Here is a 19,274-nt window from a genome sequence, read left to right as displayed (position 1 = left end):
AGGTTCTTTGAATTTCTCAGAAAGGTCTAATTAAAAGTAGAATTTTTTATCCCGAAAAAGCATTTTTAAATAACAATGTTTTTTAATGATATGAAATAAGAAGTGATTTATGGAGCTATGCAAAGAACCTTGAAGCACATTGAGAGGCATATAATGAAAATTGTTGCATGAAAATATTTAATTTTCAAGCTTCATTTAAAGACATTTGGAATTCAATTCTTAATCTTTAGTGTTGTCCTTCCTGGCTGAGGGTCGGAGTCCCTTAAAATCATCAGTGTTTGGCAATTCTATTGTATATATTAATATTTAATTACTTCGATTCTCTCTTTTTCTTCCTCTTCCTGAGAACTGGACCCTAAACGTTCTTTTTCAGCTATTCGCTTCAGAGACTCCCTATGTAAACAAATAGACATATCAATATAAGATAAAAATAGCTTAATTTTAAAGCAGATTTGTAAGCATTTCTTCATTGTTTTTATCACATTCTACATACCCAATCTGTAGGAGAATCTTCTTTCCCTCCAGTAATGTTTCTTTCTTGATTTGACCAAAGGGCATAATCAAGTCATCTAAACCTATCTTCTTTGTTGCAGCATTCAACATACTGACACTGGACTACAATTAAAGAAATGTACATGTTCAGCTGAACTTTGGAATATTGAATACTTCAGTATCAAATATCAGTGATATGCTCAAGTTATTTATAATCTCAGGTACTTTATGGATTTTGCAAAATGTATGCACTGACTCCAATGAAACCAGTCACAACTGTGGTTTGTTCTGCTATAGAGATGTGATACATGTACAACTACACCAGTTAAAACCAACAGGTTTATCAAACCCTTAGTTTGTCAGTTTCTTCAATGGAATTGTAAAATGGTTGTTTCCTAATTTAAAATTAGTTCATGCACTTTCAAAACTTTAAGGGAACCAAATTCCCATTCATTAGAACAAGAATTTGAACTCCAGAAAACTCTTAAAGAAGCTAGGTTGAAGGAGATTATCATCTCATTTAAAAGAAACTTGTCTTCACCTCTTGAACACATGTAAGCTGACATGTACATGTATATTCTAGAATGAAAAGAAAATCAAAATAGCAAAATTGAAATTACCAATTCCTTCATTAGATCCTGTAAAGGTTTTGGCAGTTTGGAAGGGATATCCGACTTGAGACAGAATTCAACTTTCCTGGCTTTAGTTTGATTTTGTTCCCTCTGGACTAATCTGTACTTCTTGGGATGATTCTCAAAGCTGAAATGATATGTAAACAAACATCATGAGCCTAATGCAATTATTAACATTGTAAATAAGGTTAAATTTAGACTAATCATGTATTCTAGTGCATCAATGTACATGTATGTTTCATTTCATGTTCCTCTATTGTTTTCTCCAACGCCTTCCAACATCTTGAGACCACCTTCTTCAGATTACATATTTTCTAAAAGTGCTTTTAGATCCATATGCTATTATATGTACCTCACAATGACTCATTTATAAACGTCATTTGATGAAGTCAAGAAAATTTTGAAACCCTTAAAGTCCAAAGAGTAGACTATGTTTTTGATACTTTAATGTAAATACAACAAAACATATACCGTAAATCTGGAAATTTTTACTGTAGATAAATTTTTAGCAAATTTGCGCGTGCATTGCATTCGCAAAAATATTTTTCTTAAAAATAAATCAACATGTGAAGATTTTTTTCTGAGAACTCGTGTCTTTTTTTAACTCATTGAATAGGCGTCGTTAAGCACCCGTCATTTTTAAAAGAAACATGTTTACACTAGACTACTATATAACTAACAATTAATTTGCCAATAAAGAGAGAACTGTCATTTTATCTAACCGTGTATAAACACGGGCGATAACTCAAACTCAGTGCATTTACTAGAAAGTTCCAAATGTAAACACGGCGTGTAAATTTTAGGTGAGAAAAAACCAAAAGTTTAGAAAATAAGTTAATATATTTTATCTTCATTTGGATTATACTTTAGGTTAAAAGGAATACACAACCTCCAACATGTTTGTTATAATTGATTTAGAAATTATTTTCAGAGAAAATCCTTTTGTATTTTTATCAAAATTGTTTCGGAGCGATTTTACAATATCATGCCACATTGCGAGTATATTGGTGATATTCTATTTGTGCATATTACCGGTATTTGAAACATAACCTGATATGAAAATCTTGAGTGTTTTTTTTTTTCTAGCACCAATGACAATTCGCAAAAATTTGAAGCGTAAAAATTAATCAACAGCTTTTTGACCCAAATTCGCAAAAATAAATCGACGTAAAAATTTCCAGATTTACGGTACTCGTACAGACTTCATCCATTGCAAATGTGACTTACTTTTTGACACTGGCCCATGTGTTTCCTGTCTTTGATCTGAATACTTTGCAGAACTCAGTCACAGCCTCAGCTTTAGAGTGGAATGGAGTGTGCTGATACTGTCCTGAGTCTCCTATCCTACCCCAGCGTGTGAACAGTATATACAGATCTATTCCCTTCTGATACACAATCTAAAAGAGAAATGTTAATCCAAAATAAATTGTACCCTAATAACAACCATACAAGTTACTGCAGTATCTTCACTTCTGAACAAGATAGACAAAATATACAAGAATAAGAAGCTGAAAAAAATTATTACATGCTACAATTTCCAAGTTCACATTGTTACACCTGTAATGCAGAGCTGTATACCGGTGTCATATAATATATTGAACCCCGCCATATTTTGAAGAACCCGGGTTCAATATATCGCGGTATCAAAATATTATGCTACACCGGTACATTCTGTAAGGTTCACAATATTTTTAATGTAATTCAATTCTGTTCCACCTTACCTGGAGTCTGTAGAAGTTGTACATGCCCCACGCTCCGTGACTGACATCCACCTTGGATAACAAGGCATCGTAAGCTATTCCCTGAGACTCGTCATAAACAACCTCCCTGTTTCCAATAAATAAAACATATCTACACTGCAGGTATTTATCCATTATTTATCATGTGTATGATTAATAAAAATGTGCAGCATTTTTGGCATGAATTGAGATTTGAATTATTTTAGAAATACAATGTTGATTTAAAAAATACTATAATACAAACATATACTTAATTTTGAATTTTTTGTGTGTCTTTCTCTTTTCTTGAATGCCCTAATGGGCCCCAAACTGATATTAACAAATTTTATTTCTTTTTGAAATATACATGCACACCACTTCTACTACTAAGACCTTACCCTACATTCTTGAGGGCACAGCAGCTGTCAGGTAAGACCTTCTTCTCCTGCTTTCCGTCAACCTCCATGTCCTCTGCAGCGTACTTTTTAAGAAGAGCTTCAGCATCAGCATGAAAATCTACCTTGTCTGCTTTCAACAGAGGGTCATGTAATTCAGAATTGCTTGCAAAGGTTGGTTTCTCCTATGAGTAAAAAAATATACACACTGTATTCACAAAATAACCTTCCAAGCTGAAATTGCTATCTACATGTATATCATGTAATATCATCATAAATACATGTTTTATACATTGACAAACAAACAAACAACTGTGAATTTATGAATTCTCATGCAAATTGCCACCGGAAGTGATATTTGAGTACTAAACTACGAAACAAATGAGGTCGGAATTTTTTTTTTCGGATTGGTCTTCGCAATACCAACTATTTATTTTATCAAAAATACAATAAAATTAGCAATGCGGCTACCTCTAATTTTATATGGCCTAATATCATCATAAATACATGTTTTATACATTGACAAACCAATAAACAACTGTGAATTTATGAATTTCATGCAGTCTATACAATTGCTTTTACTCTTGTCATTTAAATGATGCACAATTTTCGTGCTCCTTAATAAGTATTACATTATAATACTGTAAACCGACTTTTATTCGCGCGCGAGAAATTTTTGAGAAGTTCGCGAGAGCCTCGTCATCGCGAAAATTTATCGCCACGAACCAGTCCTAAAAGTCTCTGTGTCTATTTTAAAAACAACAGATTAAAAAAGGCTTGATCGCTAAAATTAATCGTCGCTAGTAAATCGAGAAATAAAGTTGTCGCGAATAAGTTGGTTTACAGTACTTTAAATTTCTCTTACCATTTTCTCCTTCTGGACACTTGACAGTTCCTGGAGAACAGCTGCCAATTTACAAGCCCCACGGATCAAAGCATGATCCAAGGGAGATAACCCAGCATGGTCCTTCTTCTGTATGTCCGCTCCACATTTTGCCAGAACAGTCAGAATCTCCACATTATCAAAAGTTCCCACTTCCAGTGGACACACAGTGTGATGCACCGCAGTCCAGCCCTGCTGGTCTGTAGCATTCACATTAACGTCACTCGTTTTTGTAATTGTCTTCTCTTTGTTTGCTTCCCACCATTTTTCATTTTCTGAAACCGAGGTTTTTTGTTTATCAATTCCAAAAAAAACTTTCAACTCTGTTTCATTTTTCCATGCAAATAAATTTATTCACATGCATAAATTTCTCAAAAGGTAGTATATTTTGAACAGCAACTCTTAATTTCAATATCTCTCTGATGTCTAATTATTTGTTGCCATGCTTGTTATCATCTTTACAATATCTCCTAACTTTACTAGATTGTATTCTCCTATCATACAAACCATTTCTTTGGTGTGGAGTACTTATTTACCTGTTTGACTGTTTTCTTTACTTATAGACTTCTCCTTTGAGGTGATTTTGAAGATGGAGGGGAATCTCTCTGGCATTTCCTCCTCTTCTCCTTCTTCCTCTTCCTCTAAGATGTCTGTATCTCTGTCACTTTCCTCCTCCTCCTCATCACTGTGCTCAGAGTTCTCTACTTTATCCTCTACAAATATGAAATGCTTCGATGTGACATGAATTTACATTAATCAAAGAATAGAAAAAAAGAAATCAATTCAACATTAAATCTGTCTTAAAATCTTGTTATCTACATGATAATAATACTATTTCTGTTTGCTACATGGAGATACATGTATTTAAAATTGCTGATTATTCTTCAGTAATGCACCTGAGAAATTGATGGTTACTTGACAGACACTTCTACCTGAAATAGATATTATAAATACGGAAGTACTTACCATTTTCTTCTTGTTCCTGATCACTTTCTTCTTTCTCAGATTCAGATGGCTCATTTTCTGAAAATTAACAATTTAAAAAAATGAAAATACATTTAAAAGAACTTGAAACTAAGAGCTGTGCAAAGGTTAAGTAAGCAACAAATCTCTATGTACAGTGCATGCATCTTTGTTTCAAATTACTCTTGAGAACAGGTAGCATTCAAGTAAAACATTTATATAAGTAGGGATGTCAATTTTACTCGGACAGCTTAGTCGAATAGTCGGAGGCTTTAGTTGAACGATAGTCGAATATTCGTTTAATTTTAATCATTTATTTATATCATTTTCACTGTCTTTTACAGATTTTACATATTTATCCTGCACTATCACCATTATGCTGAATGAATTGCTGAATTGTAAACATGTATGTAGTACAATAAAACCTGTACATCAATATGTATCCAATGTATTTAATTTTAAAATTAATATATTAGATGTACGTTTTATTTAAATGCAGGATAACAAACGCTCGTTATTGTCCTTTCTTTACATAACAGTAAATTGGGTTGTTAACACATACACTCAAATCTAAATTAATCACTGTTTTAATATTTGAATTGTATTTATCTACTTTTTTAAAATGTCCGTCGATAAAATCTTATAATAGACAGGTTAACACTTTTCACCTGGGGTATTTCACTGTGTATTAAATCACTTCCTGTGTATAGTCTGGCCACAGGTTATAAAAACAAAGAGAGAGCGAGAGCTTGGGATAAATTTTAATTATGAAATTTTGTGCAAATAATCAATGATTGTATGTAATTAATATCAGAAAAAGAAAACATAGTTTAATTACTATCATAATGGACCCCAATTTACAATTTTGGAGGTAAACAATCATTTATAAATATGTTTTATTTTCTTTCCCAATCTGCTTTTTTAACAGTTGTACTATACCCTTAATTTTACATATGAAAATATTGATCTTTAAATAAATAAAATGGGCATATATAAGTTTATTACCTTAAATTCAAAATTACTTTCATGAAACACATTTTTAACGAATAACCGACTAAAGAAATTTTAGCCGATAGTCGGTATGATCGAACTATAGTCGAGTACTCGAATATTCGTTGACATCCCTAATTATAAGGCTATGAAAGTAACATTTTATTTCTGTCCTTTCAATATGGTATGAAACTTTTATCATATTGTTTCATCGACTACTTATTTTTAATTGATTTAATAACTTGGGCAGACAGAAGGTACTATAACATATACTTTATATATTTGTACATGAGACATGGATAAGTTTTCCCTCCTGATCTTATTTGTCAATTTAAGGTTTAAGCTGTTAAAATAACTTACTGTCATCCTCATTTTCGTCTTTCTCAGATGATACCTCCTCATCCAATGGTCTGATCTGGAAGACATGGCGCGAGTGTTGTTTTGACAGAGAGAAGGGAAGGTTTCCTACCATGGGGATGTTACTCATTCCTCCATCATGACAGTAGGAATTATTAAGCAGCAATTTAACAAGATTGACGTCATTCTGCAATCAATAAATACTTGCATGTACATGTACATGCTTAATGATGTCTGTAAAGATAATGATTTACCAAACAATTTGTCTTCTAACCACAACGAAATAATTTATTTAACTCACTAACAACGTAATAATGAAAGAATCCATTAAAAGAACATTACTATTGTGATAAAATCTTATTTCAATTTTCATTAAGCAGCCTTGCAACAAACCTTTTTCACTGCATGCATCATTGGTGTAATCCCCTGACTGTCGGCAAAGTTAGCCGAGGCTCCGTGCTGCAGCAGGTACTTGCTCAGTTCAAAGTGAAAGCCACAGATGGCCTGAATGAGGGGTGAGATTCTGTATGAGCTGGCAGTGGTCAGGTAATTAGGAGTGTCTCTTAATATGACATCAAAACTTGGATATTCAGGCATTGGGAAATCACACAAAAAGTCAAAACTAGCTCCTTTATCAGTGAGTAGTTTTAGCCATTTCCTGTGAAAAAATAGTGAAAAAATATTACCCATAAAAACCCCAGTACCTTTAGAAAATTATGTTTAACTATGATACATTCCAAATGTACACCATTATTTACTTGGTAAAGCAGTTTTACTTACTCGACTTCATTGGATAAGGGTTCTAATAAATCAAAGCCCCAGAAATATGCTGCCAGTACTGTTCTATCAAACTTATCTTTCTTGTTTGGTTCAAAGGTTTTGTCATTGTCTGTAAGCCAAAAGAGACAGTGAAGTTGCAGTTTTGTAATTTTATAACCATTTCATACTTCATTTACATGTAGAAGTATAATCAAAGATTCTTCATTAGGTTCTAGCTTGGTCTAAAAAAAATTGCAATCTGAAATCCAAACCAATATACCAAACTTTAAATTTTATTGTAGTAAATTTTTAGATATCAAGTTTCAAAATATAAGACATCTGTCCACAACCGGAAAAGATTTCTGAAGTCCTGACTATAGTATAGGAAGCATCAAAGATTTTAACATTATGTTGCCAGTTCAAGTTGAGACATTTCGCTTGAGAAACAATCTACTTTTCCCTTTTTTTCGTACCTATGTAGAATTTGGCTAGATTGTATGGTTGGTGCTTTAATGCTGCATAATGTAGGGGAACACAACCATTTTCATCAGCCTGACTGAGTGACACTCCACGTGCCTTCAAAGCTTCTGCCATCTAGAAATATCACATTCACTTCAATTAAACTACCATTTAAGAAATTACATCATGTACATGGTATCAAGTTCTTTTCTGGTCAAAGAAAGTTGTTTGCATAAATATACCCTTATCACAATTATTATAATGTAAAAAATTTCAAATTTTTATTTCCATGTATGTTTATATTTGTATATTGTACAGACTACAAGCTAAGTTACCCTGCCATGTTAAGTTACTGACAGGGTATGAGAAGTATGTTGGTCTCACCTGGTATTGTGACTCCATCTCATTGGAAGTGATATCACAGAGGGCCAGAATGTGGAACAGGTTCTGTTTCTTCTCATTCAGCAGGTGAACTTTACTGTTTTCTTTGATTCTTTTCAGCACCCTCATTGCCACATTGAATTTATTTACCCTCAGGGCTGCCTGTTTATACAAAATGCTTACTGTGATATTTGATGGCACAATTTCTATAGACAGTGTGTCTTCTAAAAACTAAAACCTCTTGAGGCATATAGGTTGTAGATAAGCTATATGCTTCAAGATAAAGACATTACCAGGGTGACTCAAGTGATCAAATTAATTGTCTTTATAAATTCCTAAATAACCAGTAAACTTGATTAATTGTGAAAAATACACATATGTAAAAGTACAGTGTATTAACAAACTTTGCCATCAGATTACTAAAGAATCTTCAAACACTGTTTCATATCAAAATTGAAGACTTCACAAAATTTCACCCCTGTATGCCCCACACAGAGCTTCTATTCCCACCACTCAGGGACAGAAATGCCTGTGGTTGAAAAGTCTACTCTATGTTTCGCCTTACAAACACTGCACTGTCTCAGTGCAGCATTCAAGATTCAAAACAATTTTACTCTGGTTGATAATTTTGAAAACAATGTTGCTCAGGAGAGTTTTCTATCATCATCTGGCAAAGCTTGAAATTTTCTAGTGAACAACTATCATACAAGAAGTGTGGTGTAAGTTCATTGAGGTAAAATTCTCTTTTTAAAATATGCACTAACCTCGACCATGGAGGCATTAATATCACCCGCTTCCAGAACCATGTAGGCCACTCCCTGCTGCTCTTTTTTAATACAATCCTGTAGAGAAAATAATAACAAATCTTTATATCAACCTCGTGATTAAAACCTTGAATAACAGTGTACAAATGACAAAACTTTTATTATGGTCGACCTGAAATACTGAGAATTCCTTTTTCTCTGCGACCTCTACTTGTTTGGCATGTTTCCACACCCAGTTGTGAGGCTCTGGGGGTTTGGTCTCGGTCTCCTCAAACTTCAGGGCCTCATGTACAACCTTCTCGTTCACACTAGCTCCCTTCTGGATCAACATTATTGCACAACTACATGCAAAATCAAGATTGGTAATGTACATGTAGCTTGTTATTCTTTTACTTTGTACTGTGAAGCCCCCACCCCACCCCATCCCCCAAAAAACATTTGGCTCTCATGGCCAGTGGTAAAAATTCAAAACAAGCCAAATTCACAAAGAACATAAATGGCCTTTTTAAAAGGCATAATATCTGTGAGAATTTAAAACAAGAAACAAGATGTGTTTGTGAAACACTATGCGCCTGGCGGCAACAAAGTTAAAAAGATCTATTTTTAGCATATAGGTCACAGTCAAGGTCACAAGGTCATTGCCCATGGTGTCATTTGAAAGAACTTAATCGGTGGAGTATGCATACCAAATATGAAGTCCCTATCTCCTATGGTTCAAAAGTTATGGCAAAAAGTGTAAAAAGCTATTTTTAGCATATAGGTCACAGTCAAGGTCACAAGATCATTGACCTTGCTGTCAAGGACTTTATTGGTGGAGTTAACCAAATATGAAGTCCCTAAAAAAGTTATGACAAACAGTGGAAAAAGCTATTTTTAGCATATAGGTCACATTCAAGGTCACAAGGTCATTGATGGTGTCATTTGAAAGAACTTAATTGGTGGAGTATGCATACCAAATATGAAGTCCCTATCTCCTATGGTTCAAAAGTAATGGCAAAAAGTGTAACATCTCACCTTCGTATTCAGGCGTTCATCATTTGAACAAACTAGAATCTACACTACCTGAGGATGATTCCATATAAATATCATAGCTTTGAAGTACTTGAAAAGAAGATTTTAAATGGTTTCCCTATATATCCCTATGTAAAACTTGGGTCAGCCATTTTGGCCCCACCCTAGCCACGGGGGTCATGATTTGAACAAACTTGAATCTACACTACCTGACGATGATTCCACATGAGTTTCATCTTTCCTGGCCCAATGGATCTTCAGAAGGATTTTTATAGATATTTCCTATATATTCCTATGTAAAACTTGGGTCGGCCATTTTGGTCCCGCCCTTGCCCCGGGGGTCATGATTTGAACAAACTTGAATCTACACTACCTGAGGATGATTCCACATGAGTTTCATCTTTCCTGGCCCAGTGGTTCTGGAGAAGAAGATTTTTAAAAATTTTTCCTATATATTCCTAGTATGTTAAACTTCGGTCAGCCATTTTGGCCCCACCCTTGCCCCAGGGGTCATGATTTGAACAAACTTGAATCTACACTACCTGAGGATAAATTCACATGAGTTTCATCTTTCCTGGCCCAGTGGTTCTAGAGAAGAAGATTTTTAAAGATTTTTCTTATATATTCCTATGTAAAACTTGGGTCAGCCATTTTGGTCCCACTCTTGCCCCAGGGGTCATGATTTGAACAAACTTGAATCTACACTACCTGAGGATGATTCCACATGAGTTTCATCTTTCTTGTCCAAGTGGTTCTTGAGAAGAAGATTTTAAAAAAATTTTCCTATATATTCCTATGTAAAACTAGGGTCGGCCATTTTGGCCCCACCCTTACCCCGGGGGTCATGATTTGAACAAACTTGAAACTACACTACCTGAGGATGCTTCCACATGAGTTTCATTTTTCCTGGCCCATCGGTTCTGGAGAAGAAGATTTTTTTAAAATGCCATTAATTTTTAACAAATTTATGATTATCTCCCCTTGGAAAAGGGCGTGGCCCTTCATTTGAATAAACTTGAATCCCCTTTACCCAAGGATACTTTATGCCAAGTTTGGTTGAAATCGGCCCAGTGGTTCTTGAGAAGAAGATGAAAATGTGAAAAGTTTACGACAACAACGACAACGACTACAACAATGACAGACGACGGACAAATTTTGATCAGAAAAGCTCACTTGAGCCTTCGGCTCAGGTCAGCTAAAAAGCTTTTTTTAGCATATAGGTCATAGTCAAGGTCACAAGATCATTGACCTTGCCGTCGTTTGAAAGGACTTTATCGGTGGAGTATGCATACCAAATATGAAGTCCCTATCTCCTATGGTTGAAAAGTTATGGCAAAAAGTGTAAAAAGCTATTTTTAGCATATAGGTCACAGTCAAGGTCACAAGATGATTGACCTTGGCGTCGTTTGAAAGGACTTTATCGGTGAAATATGCATTCCAAATATGAAGTCCCTATCTCCTATGGTTCAAAAGTTATGACAAACAGTGGAAAAAGCTATTTTTAGCATATAGGTCACAGTCAAGGTCACAAGGTCATTGACCTTGATGTCATTTGAAAGGACTCTATTAGTGGAGTATGCATACCAAATATGAAGCAGGGCTCAACATTAAGGCACGTCCGACCGACTCAGACTAGTAAAAGTTAGGTCCGGTCTAGTTTATTTTGTTTCATGGTAGCCCGACTGGCGTGTAAAAATATTTCGACCAAAGTTCAAATAAAGCAAAACTTGCAACAAATTTACAGATTTTTCTTGTTTATTGATCAGGTTTCACTTTCATTTTTTGATCCCAACTAAAAAATCATAAACTTAAAGAAAATAACATTTGTTTCCTGTAGGCCTATTGCTGTAAATGTAATCCAACCGACTCAACATGCAGCCGGTGGATTTTTTTCTGCCAAATCTGTGTTTGATCAATCAGTTGATACAATATTTGAGACATAAAATATGCCAACCTAGTCAACATTCACTTTAAATATAAAAAGTAATGCTCATTATTATATCATTTAGCAATCCCCCACAACTTTTGGAACTTCGTTTTCTACGCAAGACAGCCATGATGGATGCCCACTGTAAATATCACATCTGGTTAGTTCAGTCCGGGATGTTTGAACCCATTTCTCAAGGCATTATGGAAAGTGAAAATAAAAGTTATAAACTGAGTTCTCAATTTATGAGATGTTATTAAGCCAAAAAAAAAATCTACTGACCAACCCTTGTTTTTAGGGTTATATTACCATGATTACAGGAAACCAACATATTTTATTCCATAGTATACATATCAATATTTCATAAACAGTGCTGTCATTTGACTTTCTCTTGAATGCTATCTCTACCAAGATTTTTCCTTCCTGCTAGGTCATTTACAACAACTGTTGCATGGTATGATTTCCTTTAACCATGCAGTCATAGAACTAAATTTTCAAATACATCTCCCTTTCTGATTTTAATTTTCTTGAATTTATTAAAAAGATATTTATTTTCTTTAATTTTCTTTGCAGCAAAACTAAGTTAAATGATAAGCATCAATTTGCTTACACTGACAATGTTATCCGACTATGGGTTTTTCTCTTCATGATAATTTTTTTCAGATTTAATATTTATTCAGTAAACCATGGATATTAGGTCAGGTCTAGTGAAATTGAGGTCAGGTCTATTAAATTTTCCAGGTACTAGTCCGACTGGTCTAGTTAATTTTAAAGTTAATGTTGAGCCCTGTGAAGTCTCTATCTCTTATTGTTCAAAAGTTATGGCGAAGGTTAAAGTTGACAACAGACAAACAGACAAACAGACAGGGCAAAATCAATATACGCCCGGGATCTATCGATCCGGGCGCATAAAAATCCTTTAAGCATGAGGGGCAAAAATTACATAGCATGAAAACACAATTTAAACCATGTATACGAGTGGACATACAATCAGAATTCTCTTACCTGTCATGACCATTGCTCACAGCTAAACTAAGAGGTGTGTTACCATTGATATCTTTCCTATTGATTTCCACATTTCTCTAAAAGTAGATTAACAAACTAAGTTAAAATTTAAAAGTTTGCACAAAGGATAAATATAGTATTTTTTCAGACTTGTTTCCTTCACTGTATTCACATTACAATGACCTCTGGTAAACACTTAGCATGTTTAAAACAATGTGATTCAAGTAAATCTCTCACAGACAGACACACAGACAGCTACCTGCTGAAGGATATGGATACAGCAGATGGTGGCTCCTCTTTGAGCTGCTAAGTGAAGAGCTGACTGACCGTTTTTATCTGCATCATCAACATGTTCACCTTTCATGGCACTGGTCAGCACTGTACACAATTCTATTGGGTCTAAAGTTGAGGACTGGCCAAAACTTCAAATATTTTGAATTTTTAAGTATCAAGAGAGAAAGAATTGCCATGTAAATTTATATATATATGTCATATGAATATACAAAATTGCAAACTGTTAAAATTGTCCTTCATGAAAATTTCTTACCTCTAAGCTAGCAAATAAATTACATAAAAGCCTTATGTAATTAGTCATAATATAGTATGCTAGAAAGAAAAAAGTATGGCAATAGATTATCAAATTACTTGTCCACTTTGTCGAATAAGTAGTGTAGTGGTATTCTGTTCAAACTGCACTTTAGGAAGAGATCTGCTTTGTTGTCAATGAGAAATTCCTCTACAGCTGTGCTGGCGTCAGCTGTTCCCAGGTTGCTGCTGACACAGTAATGCATCGGGGTTCTGTTCCATTTGTCCGTGGCATTCACCGATGCCCCAGCCTTCAGGAGAGCTTCACAAATGTTGATCTTCTGTGATAATAAGGCACCTGAAGATCCTGTGAAAAATTGTGTCATTGAATTTTTCATTGAATGGGACTAACTTTTCTCTCCTTTTTACTGACAAGAAATACATGCATGTCCGTAAGACATACAGTACATGTACAAGTATATGCTCCATCTAATGAAACACATGATTATGCATTGGAAGACAAAATATACAAGAAGCAAAGATGAATTAAGAAACAGGCTTTAAACAGTCCTGTTGGTAAACATTAGATTTCAAGGATAATTAATTTTAAAAGACCCTGCATTTCAAACTAATGACATCCAACTGACGAATAAACTTTCATTGAAATATGTAGAGATGACGACTGACGAACAGTATTTGAGCTCAAAAGTCCATTAAACTTTTTATTAAAGTCCATCAGTGTTACAGTGTATGTGAAGCCTGTTTTGAATCTTTATTTGAGAAAATTTCTTTAAATGGTGATGTCAATATTCCTACAAACCATTTTGTCTTCAAGATTAACAATATCAAAACAATTTTTCTCATCAATTTACCAACTACATTATTTTAATTTTACCACTTTGTTATGCCCTATGCTTTTAAAAACTTTGAAAAAGAAATTTCCTGATTGTACCACTATCTAAAAACCTACCTGTCCTGAAAGCTACTTCATGTAATGGTGTTCTCATGGTTTCTGTGTTTCGACAGGTTGAAATGTCACTTAAAGCTGCCAAGATTAGTTTCAGCATTTCATCTGTTCCATTTCTGTAAAGAGTCAGATCTAAATGATAATTCATTAAAAATATATACCATTTATTAAAGATATCTTTGTTATATTTTCAAATAGGAAATTACTTTTCAGAACTTTTGTATGTAACATATATGTAGTCATGATTTGCAAAATAAATTCATGATGAACAAAAAAAAATATATCTTATTTTGCCAAAGTAAATGTAATTTTGCATTAACTCATTTTTTTTTTTTTTTTTGTGGTTTAAAAATAAATATTATCAGTACAGTTTAGTTCTTTAAAATTAAATTTTATGATTGAAAAATGTATCGCTTTGATATGCTTTTAAAAAAAATAACATTTAGTGGAGGACATTATTTTGTGAGTCTCTTTATACTATGAAAACAGAGAAAATTAAACACATGTACTGTATTACTCACAGTGCTATTGTGTTTACAAGGCTCACTTTGGTTCCCTTCTCTTTATTCACAAAATAACTAACATCTGCTTTAGCTCCAGCATCTATCTACAAAGCACATAAAACTTATCACTCACGACAGTCACAGCAGATTGAATAACACTGTAACCATTATTTTGCACAAAAAATTAAGAAATTACATTGCTTTTCTAGGATGATTTATTTAGCATTTTGTTCCTTACCAGCATTTTAGCAATTTCTAGCGAATTCTTCGTCACAGCCTGAGCAAGGGGAGTTTTTCCCTCACAATCAGCGCTCTCCAGGTTTGGCTTCTGTGTGAGGAAAAATTTCAAGCCTTTTCCCTCCTTGTCCCATGCTGCAGCTGCCTGGACCATAAAGTGCACTGGAGTGTACAATCCTACAAAATGTGCATAAAGACAGTACTAAAAAACACGTATGAAGGGTCACTACAAATCAAAATATATATCAAACAAAAATTGAAATCTACAATTTGTGCAGCAAGTAGTCAAACACACCTAAATTTGTGTATATATGACAATGATACATGTTGAATACCAGCAATGCGTCAAAGAGGGTCTTTGATCAAACCCATATGCTTTTTATAAATGCAATATTTTGATCACTTGGACATCATGGTTTTGCTCAATATTTCCAGTTTTGACTATCTTTCTTTAAAGAACTAAATGTCAATTGTTTTTCTTTTTTTTTCATGGAAAAAATCAGAATTACAGACATTTACATCCCAGGTTTGCATTTACTAAAATATCATTGCGAGTCCATTATATTTTAACAATATTTCTGTTTCTATACACTGTAATTACCACATCTGCCTTTCTCCTTTTCTTTCACACACTGGTTACAATTCACCCTCGTTATCTCAATCAGTGTCTTTATGTAATCCAAACAATACTGGTCACCACAGTCTTCCTGTCTCTCCTGTCTCTGAAAAATAAATGGCAAATAATTTCATCAGGATTTTTTATGTACCAGTAATATTTGCATGATAAATTCTTATCAAATATGGTAATTCCTACTTTCAATGATATAAACTTTTTGTTAGGGCTGGGTATTGAAATAAATTTTTCGATACGATACATATTGCAATACAGAGGTGCGATATGCGATACATATTGCCGCTACAGACAAATGAGAATTTACTATTTTTTGCATGTTTTTTTAAACTGTTAAAGAGGTGATAGTACTTTTTTATTAAAGCATAACTTTACAATAATAAAACATTTTAAATCCTTGTTTATTTTAATTCTATTTGAATGGATAAGTGTATGACAAATTAATGTTAGTTGCCCATATTATTCTTCAGAAAAATCAAAGCATCGATCCACTTAGTCAGATTTCAGACAAGCCCTTGTGCATGTGAATATGTTGCCACTGGTGCTAAATACTCGTTCTGAAGCCACAGACAACATCATAACATTGACCTGTTTGACTGTGTTGATACTTCACTTGACGTCGTATTCGTGGAAGTAATGGGAATTTAATGGCAGATAAAATATTCTTCCAAAATGCTTTGAGTTGAAATAAAGTATGACTTAAAAATTCTGATTGATATCTTATTATCGGTTTACATTCTATGACTTTTTTTTCGACGCGCCATTTTACCTACCGGAATTGCCTCCAAGTTTTACAGTAGCAAACAGGTCAATGTTGCGATGCCGTCTGTGATGGGTAATAATATATAGGCTCGTTGTTCCACCAGAACTTGCAACTTCTTGTTGACAAATATAATTACATTTTGCCTTTTTGCTGCTAACTTTTACGTAGCGACACACTTTTGACATGTTGACATGCGTTTAAACGATTTTAGATAAGTCGTTCGTAATATTAGTCATTTTGACGTTTTTCTTTCTTTCCCGTTAAACGTTGAAATAATCGAGCAATACGCAAGCATCTCTGTATCGGTTATCATATTGCTAAAAAATATCGATATATACCGATTACCGATATATTGATCCAGCCCTACTTTTTGTGCAGAATTCTTACATTAATGAGAAGTCCTAAAACCTCTGCTATATCAGTCTTCTTTACATGTAAATATACTGAATCAGTGTCCTATATAAAACGAACAATTCCCTTACATAATCTGAATCATCCCCCCTTTTTTAATATGACTACCTCAATGATAAGCATTCTATTCCTGAGAGCCCAAGCAAAGAACTGCCCTGCATTATTAAGATCAATGGCTCATCTCTCAATTATTTAAACATGAACAACTTAGACTAATATCACATCCTTTGAACATACACCACAAGTTGAAACTAAAATACAACAGAATTCTTAAATTCATGATGACTGCAAAACGGTGGAAACCATAGACGGTAAAAAACGTCTATAACAAAGTGCCATGGATTGATGATTTGCTACATTATAAGCATAATTCATTATATCCACTAAGTTTATATTTTAAAGTCCCAAGGAATGAAAATAACTTCATTGTAAGTGTCAATTTCTTGTAAGTGTGTTCTCTATAACCTTGTTTTACTGTACATGTACAGTAACTTACATTAAACATGTTAAATGATGAAGGCGATCCTCCTTTTCTGAACTGCATGTACTTGTCACAGGCCAAAAGCAGGGGAGTGAACCCCTGATCATCGTACTCGTTGACCATCTGTTGAAGCACAGTAACAGCTGACTGGAAAGATGCCTGTTTCTTCAGAGAAGGAATTTTGGCTGTTGGGGCATTCTTAACACCATCGACGTCCATACTTTCATCAATGCCATTTTCTTTCACATCATTTTTGGATGCCTGAAATGCAAATGTATTAATTCATAAGTAATGCTATATATTTTCAAATTAAATGTTTGTGTTTGTTTGAAGACAGAGACTTTTATAGAAAAACTTCATCAGAAGAGGAATATTTAGTCCTGAGGTATTTCCTTACTCTATTTTCAATGTCAGAAGCAAACCTTTTATCAAATTTTTGCTGTGACTGAACACAGTCAAACCCGTGTTTTGTTTTGTGACCTATTACGGGAGCTAAAAAGGTGTTTAAGGTGACCAAAGTAAAAATAAAATGCAAATTTAAGGCCATAATAAAAATATTCCTCAAATTTTTTTTTATTTTTGTTTTTCTACGGTTTAATTCTGTGAATCGGTATTCAACACACTTTCGTTTTAAACCCCGCGAAAGTCGTCATGATTTTTGACAGCTGAAAAGGTGGTGATTGCTGTTATACATGCGTATATATTGTAAACAAGGGTCATTGGTTGAAAAAGATTTGTGATAATGTGAAGTAAGCGATAATTGAACCTTTACTATGACTTTTATTCGGGTATTGTAGATAAAATTACACCGATTGAAAAGGTCAATAAAAAATCTGCAAAATTGAAAAAATAAAAAATATAAAATAAAAGCCGCCAGCCCGCCTCGATTTTTAAAAAAATTCGGATGAGAATCTAGCAATTTATTTATTATGGCCTAAACAAGTGTTTGTTAATCTTAAAGTAGATTGAAATGGAAAACAAATTTCCTGTTCAGCACTACAGCAATATCAATGTAAAACTTAATACCATGGTTAGTTACACATTTTTAATATAGTATATGATACATCTTTATTTGAGGGATGTGTATTTTGTACACATTGTAAATCTTGCTGATATTTTCAACATGTGCTCAACTTGATGCTCATACTAGAACCCACTTTACATTTTTACAAGATAATTTTTTTTAATTCAGGTAGAGATCTTAAATAAACACATCTAATACTGCAAACCAAATTACTAACTTATTTAACCTTTGGATAAATGAGACAAATGATAGCTCTTTAGATACCACAAATAATAAAGTCTAAAGTCTTTGTGCAAAAACACAGCAGAAAAGGCAATGAAATTTACCTTGCCAACTCTAGTGTCCTTAAAACAACATATACATGTACATATTCATGTGTTAATTGAAAAAAAAAACTTCAATTGTAATGTACATAAAAAATCATAATGTACAAAATGAGGAACAGTACACAGAAGTTTGTTTTAGTGTTCATGGAAACTCCCTTTACCATAGTCAAAAACAGACATTCACAGAAAATAACGCAGTCAAGGGACACTTTATCATCACATAAACTATTATGATCTTAGACCAGTAGAGCAGAAACTTACCTCTTTATGAAAAGTTCTCAGAAGTGATGCTAGTTCATAAGAAGTACAATGTGATGTCAACAAGTGCAGAGAGTTCTGTCCCTTGTCATTTTTCTCAGGTGTGATAGCTCCTCCCTCTTCTATCAAAAATTTCACAAGTTTCGTGTTGACCTAAAAAAAATTCAAAAAATTAGTATTGTTTGTGAATTTATTAGATATATTACAAATTAAAGAACAATATTTCCATATTATAATTGACATTTTTGCCTACGTGTAGTTGATTTGCTTTCAAAAGATCCCTTTAAAAACGCCTCCCTACATGTGCAGGCTTTTTTTTTAAATGTATCAAAACTAAACCTAGACTCAAGAAAATATCATATGACAAGTAATTCTTGACAAAAATAATTTCCTTCTTTCCTTATAGCCTGTT

General features: G+C 33.7%; 1 protein-coding gene and 1 non-coding gene across 2 annotated transcripts in view; both read right to left on the bottom strand.

Annotated features, from left to right (window-relative positions):
• The window catches only part of LOC134266553 (poly [ADP-ribose] polymerase tankyrase-like), a gene marked incomplete at its 3' end in the record, with an annotated part of 41,759 nt that overhangs the window by 11,456 nt on the left and 11,029 nt on the right, over positions 1-19,274 (bottom strand). Inside the window, exons 23-47 of the mRNA XM_062748772.1 lie at positions 18,866-19,015; positions 17,270-17,515; positions 15,570-15,690; positions 14,970-15,145; positions 14,750-14,835; positions 14,232-14,344; positions 13,382-13,628; positions 12,996-13,158; positions 12,737-12,813; positions 8,966-9,134; positions 8,794-8,871; positions 8,033-8,191; positions 7,663-7,783; positions 7,211-7,319; positions 6,824-7,088; positions 6,434-6,617; positions 5,087-5,143; positions 4,657-4,833; positions 4,103-4,395; positions 3,241-3,422; positions 2,846-2,951; positions 2,352-2,521; positions 1,113-1,251; positions 494-615; positions 315-393 (exon numbers count right to left, since the gene is read on the bottom strand). Of these exons, the coding sequence (XP_062604756.1) occupies positions 315-393; positions 494-615; positions 1,113-1,251; positions 2,352-2,521; positions 2,846-2,951; positions 3,241-3,422; positions 4,103-4,395; positions 4,657-4,833; positions 5,087-5,143; positions 6,434-6,617; positions 6,824-7,088; positions 7,211-7,319; positions 7,663-7,783; positions 8,033-8,191; positions 8,794-8,871; positions 8,966-9,134; positions 12,737-12,813; positions 12,996-13,158; positions 13,382-13,628; positions 14,232-14,344; positions 14,750-14,835; positions 14,970-15,145; positions 15,570-15,690; positions 17,270-17,515; positions 18,866-19,015 (3,789 nt within the window). The remainder of the gene's footprint in view (positions 1-314; positions 394-493; positions 616-1,112; positions 1,252-2,351; positions 2,522-2,845; positions 2,952-3,240; positions 3,423-4,102; positions 4,396-4,656; positions 4,834-5,086; positions 5,144-6,433; positions 6,618-6,823; positions 7,089-7,210; positions 7,320-7,662; positions 7,784-8,032; positions 8,192-8,793; positions 8,872-8,965; positions 9,135-12,736; positions 12,814-12,995; positions 13,159-13,381; positions 13,629-14,231; positions 14,345-14,749; positions 14,836-14,969; positions 15,146-15,569; positions 15,691-17,269; positions 17,516-18,865; positions 19,016-19,274) is intronic.
• Positions 8,436-8,701, bottom strand: LOC134266567 (small nucleolar RNA U85). The gene has a single exon (XR_009991993.1). It is a non-coding gene; the product is annotated as a small nucleolar RNA U85 (small nucleolar RNA).

This window comes from Saccostrea cucullata, unplaced genomic scaffold, assembly GCF_032062105.1.
Source record: "Saccostrea cucullata isolate Sc308-1 unplaced genomic scaffold, CSIRO_AGI_Scuc_v1 ctg434, whole genome shotgun sequence".
Classification (NCBI taxonomy): Eukaryota; Metazoa; Mollusca; class Bivalvia; order Ostreida; family Ostreidae; genus Saccostrea; species Saccostrea cuccullata.
This window is presented reverse-complemented; position numbering and strand designations above follow the sequence as displayed.